General features: G+C 43.0%; 1 protein-coding gene and 2 long non-coding RNA genes across 3 annotated transcripts; 1 reads left to right on the top strand and 2 right to left on the bottom strand.

Annotated features, from left to right (window-relative positions):
• On the bottom strand, positions 1-1438 carry LOC306705914. Its single transcript, XR_013767351.1, has 4 exons — positions 1241-1438; positions 914-1009; positions 781-824; positions 1-677 (listed from the first exon to the last, which is right to left on the bottom strand). It is a non-coding gene; the product is annotated as an uncharacterized lncRNA (long non-coding RNA).
• A 5459-nt stretch (positions 1439-6897) lies between these two features.
• On the bottom strand, positions 6898-8783 carry LOC306706528 (uncharacterized protein). Its single transcript, XM_079173652.1, has 2 exons — positions 8512-8783; positions 6898-7565 (listed from the first exon to the last, which is right to left on the bottom strand). The coding sequence occupies exons 1-2, from the start codon at positions 8762-8764 to the stop codon at positions 6964-6966; spliced, it is 855 nt and encodes a 284-aa protein (XP_079029778.1). The 5' UTR covers positions 8765-8783; the 3' UTR covers positions 6898-6963.
• LOC306706529 lies at positions 8317-9875 on the top strand. Its single transcript, XR_013767384.1, has 3 exons — positions 8317-8456; positions 9405-9531; positions 9719-9875. It is a non-coding gene; the product is annotated as an uncharacterized lncRNA (long non-coding RNA).
• The last annotated feature ends 865 nt before the right edge of the window (positions 9876-10740 follow it).

Raw genomic sequence — 10740 nt, 5'->3', positions numbered from 1 at the left:
CTTTCTGTAGCAAGAAATCCTTTAATACAGAGTGACATATCTAACTGCCATCAGTTAGTTTGATGTGAACAAAGAGGGTGTATGCAGATACAAATAGTCAATCCACATGCATATGTTTAACCACAAGCCTGATTTAATTATCACACTGACTCACATTATCTGCTTCGTTCCCCTAACCACATGTAAGAAAACTACAAATCTTAAGCAATGTGATGTTAGTTTCATTCTGCAATAATTCTGTCCTGTTTCTTTAATTCTTAACAAGATACAATAACCTCCAACATGATTTAGGGTAGCCATGGCTGGATTAACCTTTTATTGTTAATACAAAACACTTGTTTTTATTTACTGAACTGCAGCCAAAGTACAAAATAACAACAATTTTAACTCACTGTAGGGAACTTATGATAAAAAAAATAGCAAAGTAGCAGAAAACGCTTGTAAGCTTCTATATGAAAACCAGTTGAAAATTTGAATACATGTTATATTTCATGGCTTGCTGTCATTTTGTTGAGCACAGGAGTAAAGGAGGAGTATTGCTCATGTAATGATTGATTATTGTCATCAAAATAGTAAATGGCGAAGCAAAAGAGAGCAGCTTTCTAGAAGAGAAGATGCAGGTTTTTTGTGTCTGTCTTCAGTTCTGATGCAAGACTTGCTGGAGTTTCTTCTTCTCACTGATGCAGAAAAAAAGGATAAAAGTCAGTGAGATGTAAAGCAGGGAAACATCTCAATTTTGGTTTCTGTTTAAATCTGTTTAGGTCAGTTCTGTTTACGCACATTTACATTATTTCTGCCAAAGGCTGAGGGTCTGGTGTAGGAAACTGTAAGAAGAGAGAGAAAAAAAAAGTCTCTAAAACAGTTCAGTTCAGTTCAGGAATTCAATTTATCCTAAATTCAAGGACATTTTTACCGATCCAACGAGTGAACATGCACCGGGCCTGAACCAGCAGCCGGCTTGTCGTTTCACCTTTTGTCCACCCTTTCCTTTGTCGGGCTCACTTACTTCCTTCACATACAACAAAATAATTTTGAGTTGTCAGGTCTAATGTGTACTTGTATTCAAAGTCACTGGTATTGATTTGTGCCGTGACTCAAAACTACCAATACTAACTGAACAAAATGGTGTTTGACATCTCTCTCTCTCTCAGCAACATGTTTGACATTTAGACTGAGACGGTTCTGAGAGAAAACACAATTAGAATCAAAGCTTTTCCAGCTCCTGAATAGGTCTTCTTACCAGAATAGGAGACTGCAGTCGCTGATCATCTCTCACCAAAGTGGCTGCATCAGTGGAAGTGAAGGCTGTGATGAGCAGCAAAACCTGCAGAGAGAACAGGACCAGCAGCACACTTTTGTCCATGGCTGATGATATGAAGAGTTGGAAACACACAGATCTTTATATACTCGCTGCTGATCGCTTCCACATTGTTCCTTCTGTTGTAATCCCTCTTTTGACTTCCCTGCCCATTTCAGTCATCAAACCGTGTGCCAATTTATTAGATAACAATCTTTTGATTGATCCCCGGTGGGAAAATGTTCCATATCACATTCTGAATATGATTAAAACCGGCATACGTCATAACAGGAACAATAATGTGCAAGTAAAGGTACTATTTGATGATGTGTTGATGACGACTCGGGTTACAAAGAATTGAGAATGTTGAACAACTTCTAGGAAAATATTGAAATCCTCCCTACAAAATGGGTTATGAGTTTCACAAAGTGCTGTGTAGCAGTCGACACAGAGAGGAGTACAACCTCCTCTGTTCTGATTTCCTGATTAGAAAGTAGGAAGGTGCAGCATTGACCAACCCAGCTGACCACTGCTAGCACGAATAGTGAGCTTTCCTTAAATATTTTAACATTTAAATTACACTACATGTAGAATGCTCTCAATAATGAATTCTCAATTCCTAACACTTGAAGGCAGACTGACTCCATCTTGTGGACACATTATGCAGCATCACTTATTCTGTTGATTGAAACTACAGCTGATAACATATACTACACGTTTGCAGAAAATGATTCAATCTACAATTCTTCTGTCCTGTTTTTTTTTTTTACTTCACTGATAACTGATTTAGAAAAAGAGAAAAAGAAAGAGCAGTAATAAATATCTCTCTCTACTGTATTTCCCCCGCTGCATCAGCATTTTAAATGAGTAACATAAAATATTGCTATTGCTGTTGTTTACCTTCTTGTCTTGTCTTAACCTGTACAGACGATCTACAATCAACCAGTCCAATTAAACCTTAACATTGACTGTTTATTTGATTTTATCTGATATCTTTTCCTCTGCAGGCTGGGATGGTAGGAGAAGTACTCGGATCATTCACTTGAGTGTAAAAAATACTCCATCACAAGTAAAAGTCCTGAATTCTACTTAAGTAAAAGTACAAAAGCATTAACACCGTAACACACTTAAAGTACTAAAAGTAAAAGTTAGCCTACTCATTATGCAGAATGGTCGACTTCAGAAGCTAGACTATTGGATTATTATTATAATTATTGATTAACAAATATAATATATATTTTTAAAAATAATCTGCCAGCTAAATGTTAAAAGAAAAACATTTCACCAGTTTTACAAATTGCACCTTAAGTTTCCTAAATCAAAATGCAAAATGTCTGTCTTTGTTTGCTGCTGAGACCAGAAACATGACTCCAAATGAATGTTGTTATTGACCAACGGGTTGACATAGTAGAGCATTTACCAGCTAAATAAACAAATATACTTCCCTCAGGAGTTTTAAAGACCACGTGTGAGTCCAAAAACTGCTTAAAGAGAGTGAATATTGGACTGGCGTTAGCCTACTGTGGCCTACTTCTGTCCTACTGTAACAGAGTTAAACATTTACTTTATTATTTCTTATTTGCGATTTGTAATATTTTAGTTTTGTTTGTCATTTAAAGATCCTGTTGAGTATGTGTGGATTTTATCTTAATGATTATTTTCTATTTGGCGTCATTTTATTTATTTACTACTGTTTCCTGCGGAAATGACGTCTCACCTCATCTGCACCTCCTAAACTTCCATAGTCCCGTCTTCTCCTCACAAAGGTGTTTTGTGTTGTTGAGGGTAAGTAAGTTGTGTGGAGAAAAAAATGCTAACGCACTATTTAGGTTGTAATCTTCAAGAATGTAACTGTTTACGATGCACACCTGGGTAGCCGCTGATGCGATCGCGTTATCCGACTTATGAGTCACTTTGACAGTTGAAAGTGTGAGTTTTGTGGCTGCTTTATTTGTTGTTTTTGGTCTCATAGAAAATGGACGTAGCGACGCAGAGATTTCGTTCCCTTGTGTGAATTCTGTTGTTTTGCATGTTTAGGAGCAGAAGTGCAGAGGGAGACCAGAAGTTAATACATGCGCGTGTTGTCTTGTCTTCTGCAGGTATGTCTTTTTTTTTGTATTTTCGCGGGTTCTGTTAGTCACATGCACCTGTTTATTTTGTCCACTTGATGTCGCTGTTTGTCCCTATTGCACAATGTTGTTTTCTTTTGTTGAGGGAGCAGAAGTGCAGAGAATCCGAATCAGAGCCGTTTATGTTGCACATACAAGGAATTTGACATGGTGGATCGTGCATAACATTAAACAATCAACACAGGGCAAAAAATAGGAACATATTAAAATGTACTATAAAATATAGTGCACAGACAAACGGATATCAGTACTTTAAACAAGTATAATGTAAGTGTAATGTAAGAGTGTCAAGTGTATTTAAATATAGAAACATAGAAGGGATGTGCAGGGGAGTGACCGGTAGGAAATTGTCCTGGGGATGACAGTCAGTAGGGGTCCCGGGCTTTGTTGATGACTGCAGATGGGGAAAAAACTGTTCATGTGGCGTGAGGTCTTGAGTTTATGTCCAGGGTGAGAGGGGTCGGCTACAATCCTTCTTGCTCGCTTCAGAGCCTAGATGCTGGAGGATGAAATGAAGGGCCATGTTGACTGCGTCGTCTACAGACTTGTTGGCTCTGTGGGCGAACTGCAGGGGGTCCAGGAGTGGGCCAGTGAGGGTTTTTAGGTGGGACAGGACCAGGCTCCAGAATAGAGAGAGTCGTCACAGAATAGAGAGACTCGTCACTGGGGTGGGGGGTACAGAGGCATGGGCCCCTGCTGAGCTGGAGGAGGGGGACCTGGTGGTCTGGGGCTGGTTGATGGAGCAACGGGGGATGAGGTCCGGACTGTCCCATTGTCTTTCAACGCGACAGTAGAAGTCGTTCAGCTCGTCTGCCAGGTGTAGGTCGTTCATGGAGTGGGGGGCTTTAGGCTTGTAGTTGGTGATCGGTCTCAGGCCATGTCCACACTACTATTCATATGTTTTGCTACTGTAACCCATTGTAAATTAGTTACTATAATATTTAGGATTATCTCCATTCACTGATCATTATGTTAATTGAAAAATGACCACATCTTTTATTTGATCCCCCTTTATTTTATTCGGTATTTCATTTATTATGTAGTTTTAGCTCAGAGGTCTAATTTTGCATTATAAGGGCTCTATGGCTCTATTGGAAGAAACGTTGACAACAGCCAAAGTTATTGGTTCAAGACTGAATAGGTGATTGCCATCGGTGCACAACGGCTTAAGTCCCGCCTCCTTCGCTCAGACTAGACGAGACGCAGTCTGACCTGACGGCAAGCGAAGTACGGAGACACTGAAATGACATACTACACGTTACTTGTGTTTTACTTGACCCTCGTTTTATTCTTTTCTTTTCTCGGCTAGGTTTTTGGATACCCCTGAATCCTGGATTGGATTTTGGACTCCTCGCTGGATTGGATTTTCTCCCTGACGAGGGGGGTGGTGAGCCACCCATGTGAACAACTGGATTAAGGACCCTTGACATTCTTCACCTGCCTTCACTTAACTGTGTTCTGTTTACTCATTGTGGTATCCTATTATTGTTCATTACCTCTCCTTACGAATCTAGACACTGGTCCAGTGAGAACTTACCTCACAGGTGGGTTACACTACGTTTACACTGAGCGTCCACACTACGTCGGCACCGAACACGGAGGAGTTTTAAAACGCTCCCAAGGACGGATAAGTTTGAAAACACCGGGGTTGCGTATTCGTGTGGACAGTCGAAAACGGATAAGTTTGGAAACGATGACGCCCACACCCGCGTTCGCTACTTGATTGGTTCTTAGCAGTGATGACGTGTCCTTTCCTGATTCGTCACAATCCCTATCACGTGACCCTATCCCGGAAGAAAACAAACAGCCAGGGCTACCAGTGATTCATTTCAACATGGATAACGAATTTCAAGCATTACTTGCTTTGTTGTCTGTACTGGCAGCTGTTATGCAGTTAAATGCTGCATTTTATAATGCTACTACTGCCTACATGCGAAGGAGGCAAGCTATTATTCGAGCGCTGTGCGACAGTTCCCGTGTCCAGAGGCGTCGTCAGCCCTACGTGGAGCGCCGGTTTTGGGTGAGGCCAGGAAGAACGAGCGCCTGGTGGAACAATTTCATCAATGAAGTTATGATTCCCGAAGAATGGCGGGAAAACTTTCGAATGTCCAGATCGGCATTGGTCAACCTTAGCGAAATATTACGTCCGCATGTGGAGGGAGCAACAACCACGATGAGGGCGCCCGTGGATGTACTTTCAAAGGTAGCGTGCACGTTGTATTACCTGAGTGACGGGGGCAGACTCCGGAAAACCGCTGATGCATTTGGACTATCTTGACAAGTTGTTTCAGTCATCATCCGACAAGTCTGTAAGGCCATTACCGTCTTCCTGGGTCCCAAGTACATCCGAAAACCGAGTACAGAGCCCGAAGTGAGGGACCTTGTGGTCAACTTCTACCAAGCACACGGTATGCCCCAATGCTTGGGGGCCATTGACTGTACACATATCGAAGTGAAACAACCACGCGCTAAACCGACAGACTACATCAACAGAAAGGGGAAACATTCTTTGAATGTACAGGCCGTGTGTGACTACAAATACTGTTTCATGGACGTAGTTGTGAAATGGCCGGGAAGTGTGCACGACGCGCGTATATTTGCCAACTCGAAATTTTTTTGTGACCTAAAAGATGGAGCGATTCCCCCATGCCCTAAAGAATTGATAGAGGGCGAAGATGCGGTCCCCGTTTTTCTGCTGGGTGATCCGGCTTATCCCCTGATGCCCTATCTCATGAAGGAATACCCCGATGGCGGAGTTACACCACAGGAGCAGTATTATGGGCTATCACTTTGCAAGGCACGCACGGTGATTGAATGTTCATTCGGACGTTTGAAGGCAAGATTTGCTTCTTTAAGGAGGGCAATGGACATAAACATGGAGGACCTTCCCTTTGTCATCTATGCTTGTTTTGTGCTACACAACTATTGTGAGGTTCACAAAGAAACTGTTAGCGAACAATGCGTAAATGCTGCTCTGCAGTACGACAGGGACTTCCAGCCACCGAGCAGAGACACGGGAGCAGACAACAACGAAACCGAGGGGAAGCGCGTGAGACGTGTGCTAACCACATTTCTTGACCCATAACTTAGTAAAACTTGTATTTGCTAGTGTTCCTTATAAGTGCTTTTTGTACGAAAGAGGGGCCTGCAGAGTACAGTGATACAACACTAACCCTGAATATCTGATGCATGCTGGCTGACCTCACTCCGGTGATGACGGAAGTGCATTCAGTCTTATTTTATTGTTTACTTTATCTAAACGTACGAGCAAAAAACACACCATCTGCATGTTTGTAGGTTGTAGATGTTTCATTTTTAACTTGATTTTTTAGTCTTTTTGTGTGATAATAACCGTGTAGCATTGGAGTATCTTAGTTGGTGGTTATTGTGTGTAAATGATCAAATAAAAAAAAACTAAATTCATCTCTGCTTCAGTGAATGTGTTGGGAAGAGTCAGATCTCAGGTTTGGTATCAAAGGACATTTTATTACAGTAGAATAAAATATACAATAGAAAATAAACAGCAACATAATAAACTTAACTAGGCGTTTGTCCATGTGCCTGGTTGTGCGATGAGTGTGGCGTCGTAGGCTGGTTCCCAGATCCCACGATGTGCTGAATCAGCACCTCAATGTTGGTGTTGAGGCGGTCCATGGAGGATGACCACCGGCCCATTGTCTCCACTAACTCGGCGTCTGTGGCTTGTAGACACTGAAGGAGCCGCCTCTTAATTTCAAGATCTTCCTGTGCCACTGAGTCCATGGAGAGTTTCCTCTTTAGCCTTTCCTTCCCGTGGCCACCCAGGGACGCATCCAGTCTCTGGCGGCGACTCGCCACCGTCTCTGCAGAGGTCGCATCCCCTGTCCCTCTGTCCCCACCTGGCATGGAAGATGACCCACACTCAGAGGTGCTGCCGTTGGCTCCCAGGGCCTCCACTGCCACGTCTTCTGTCTTGATCCCTTCCCCGTCTTCTATCTTGATCCCTTCGCCAATGGCACTGGCAGCTGGAGAGCCTCCCCAAATCGACTCGCAGAGCTCTAAATACAGCAAAACGACTCGTCCATGGCCACGTTTTTTGCCAGACTCCATCGCTTGTCTGTAGCGGACTCGAATGGCCTTAATCTTTGTCGTTACTTTAACTGTGAACACAAAACAGAAAGACATGTTTTAATATCTGTTGTGTAAGGCATCACATGTGAAGTAGGAGTATCAAGTATCACAAAATAGATATACACAAACAAAATACTGAAATAAGAGTACCTTGATATTGTAATTAAGTACAGTACTTGATTAAATGTAGTTTACTCTACTTTGGCTACTTAACACCAAAGACATACTGGATTGAAGCATTGCTAAGTTGTGGGTGGTTATCATACCAGTCTCATCTTCGCTCTACACACCCCACCATCTATACAAACCTCTGCATTAGCAACCCGCTGAGATGAAGGTACAGGCTCCTTAACACTCATGCACTTAACATGCACTTTGACCGCATCATCTCATCAGTATCTGGGCCTCATGTTTCAAGTTATCATCACCACGAAATCGCCTCATTCTACTTTGAGTTTAAAAAACAAACCTGCCAGCAGATCCGCCGGTGTTCCGGTTTAACGTTAACGAGTGACCGCGTGAACTGAACCGGAACATGTTTCATCACGTTACGTTTTTTCTCCTAAATCGCGATCATGACGAACGTTAACAGTCGACAAAGCTCCGCATGCAGTGAACGTTAACTTAACCCAGCAAGTCTGAACGGTAACGGAACATAAACGGTAACGGAGCGAAATGAAGACGCTGTAGACATCTTAACGCTGATTGGCCAAGACGCGACACGTCACATCAAAGATGGTTTATTGCGAAGATCACAACATCACCTTTTCTCCTCGTCTCACTCCAACCTGAGAAACGTTGGCTGGCCAGATGACCCCCCCCCCCCCTTAAAAAAAACCCCCCTACGGATCTACACGATTCACGTGGATGAAATTTTGATTCAAAACGGCGAATTTCGCCGAAAAGCGTCACGTGTGCAGGTATGTTTATTACTTTAAAACGTCATGCCAACACTTTTTAGCTGGGGCTCCATACCTTTGGTAAGTTCTTTTTTCTTGTGTGGGTAGTCTTTTCCCATTGTCCTGGCGTCCGCCGGGGTGGGATAATGCTCACGGAAACGGGACAATATGTCCCCGTACTTGTTTTGTACGGACTCCCAGTCCGTATTTTGCGCCGCTTTGTCCTCCTTGTACTCCTGTGTGACTCTCAGGAGCAGTTCGACCTCGTCGTCGGTCCATGCGAAAAAGTCTCTGGTCCCTCGTTTGGCCATTGTTGTTCTTCCACGCATTTTCTGCAACTTAACCAACTGCAGCGTGTCGATCATCTTCTTCCTGTTTACACCGCCGCGCGCATGCTCAGTGTACGTTAATGGTCACGTGATATGCGTTTTCTAAGGTTGCCATGTGGATGCAGTTCAATTAGAAGAGGATGCTTTTTTAAAAGTAGTATGGATGTAGCCTGAGACCTCTCCAGACAGAAGCAGAGTCACTTGCTGAGAGCTGCTGTTGCAGTTTCTCAGAGTACAGTCGTTTAGCGTCTCTCACTTCCATACTAAACCTGCCTCTTTATACAAGTGCTTGTTCCCACCAGTAGTTGAAGTTCATCCAGTTTGTTGCAACAATAAATTTGACCAGAGTGGCATTTCCAATGCTGGCAAAGTGTCTTGATTTAACACAGACAGCACTGAGTTGTCAGATATCACTCATATTTCTAGTGAATTAAATAAAAGTTATTCATTTGTTTTAAAACACAAGTGTGTGTGTGTGTGTGTGTGTGTGTGTGTGTGTGTGTGTGTGTGTGTGTGTGTGTGTGTGTGTGTTCTTGGCATTTCTTAATTTAAGTTCCTCGTAACTGCTTTCCCTTTCTCCACATGAAAGTGGTTGGTTGGCAGTGAGTATATAAAGACCTGTGTGTATCCAACTCTTCAGTTCATTCGCCAAGGAGAGAAGTGTGCTGCTGGTCCTGTTGGTTCTGCAGGTCTTCCTGCTCATCACAGCCTTCACTTCTGCTGATGCAGCCGCCCTGGGGACAGATCCTCAACAGCCTCCTGGTCTGGTGAGCAGATCCACAGTAACGAGCTTCTCGTATTGTCAAAAGGTCCTGAAATCAATGTTTTGAATGTTTTGAAATCAATAATAATAATATCTGACAGCTCTATGCTGTCTTAAATCAAAACATTTTTCCAGCATTGGAAATGCCCCTCTGGTTAAATTTCTGACCATCTTTTGATTTATCTGTGCAGAAATGTGTCAGCGTGAATCTGCTGGGACAGGAAGTTTTGATACAGGAGTATGACGACCGCCACGCTTCATCTTCCAGAACAACAAAAGGTGGCCAGCGTCCAATTGCTCTCACACCCAGCCAGCAAGTATTTTTAGAGGCTGGTTAAATCCCTCATCTGCCCCATGCTGCCACTCGCCCCTTGACCCCCTGCAATTTGCATACTGCCCAAACAGAGCACTGTTCTCTCCCACCTGGACTGGAGGGACACTCATGTATGGATGCTGTTTGTGAACTACAGCTCAGCATTCAATGCAAAAGTATGCAGAGGATGCATTTCATGTACTTGTATGTTTGTGACAATAAAAATGAAGTTTACGTCTGTTAGTTTCATTCATTTCACCTCTGTATTTACAGCACTAACGTCCCTCCTGTCATTTCTGACTGTAATGCTCCACCTGTCCACTAGTTGGCCTCAGAGTTTCTTGAGTGTCTTCAGTCACGCGCTCCTCGACAACCCGCCACCAGCACACCTGCTCCTCATTTCCCAATCAGACTCCAGCTTCCTCCAGACACCGAAATGCTGTGTGTAGCGCTGCAGCAATTAGTCTGTTTCACAACACAGGATATCAATTTATCGTCAACTACTTGGCCTGTGAGTCTGCTTGTACTACACATTTTAACAGATATTTATGGAAGGCATTGTGATAAAGTGTCAGCTAGAATTTTTTTTTGCGCTGTGCTCGCCCAAAACAGATGTGTCCAAGAAAGTTCATTTTTTTCCGTTAGAAATTTCCAAAAAGATAAATCCGCATCATAAGAATACGTCTTTAAATCGTATAATCTTTTTTCCCCCCTCTCACTTGTTTACTCAAACTGTCATCACTTCCATGCCACCTAATTCCTTGTTCCCAGCAGAGAAACACTGGAAGTGGACCCGGATCAGGCTTTATCCTGATTTACTCTCAGAAACCGGGACAGGCTGCACGAATCAGACCTCAACCAAAGCACGAGGAAAGATTGTAAAAAGAGCGTCTTGAAGAC

The sequence above is a fragment of the Pholis gunnellus genome, assembly GCF_910591455.1.
Source record: "Pholis gunnellus genome assembly, chromosome: 14".
Taxonomy (NCBI): domain Eukaryota; kingdom Metazoa; phylum Chordata; class Actinopteri; order Perciformes; family Pholidae; genus Pholis; species Pholis gunnellus.
Note: the sequence above shows the minus strand (reverse complement) of the source record. Positions and strands in the feature narration are given on the sequence as shown.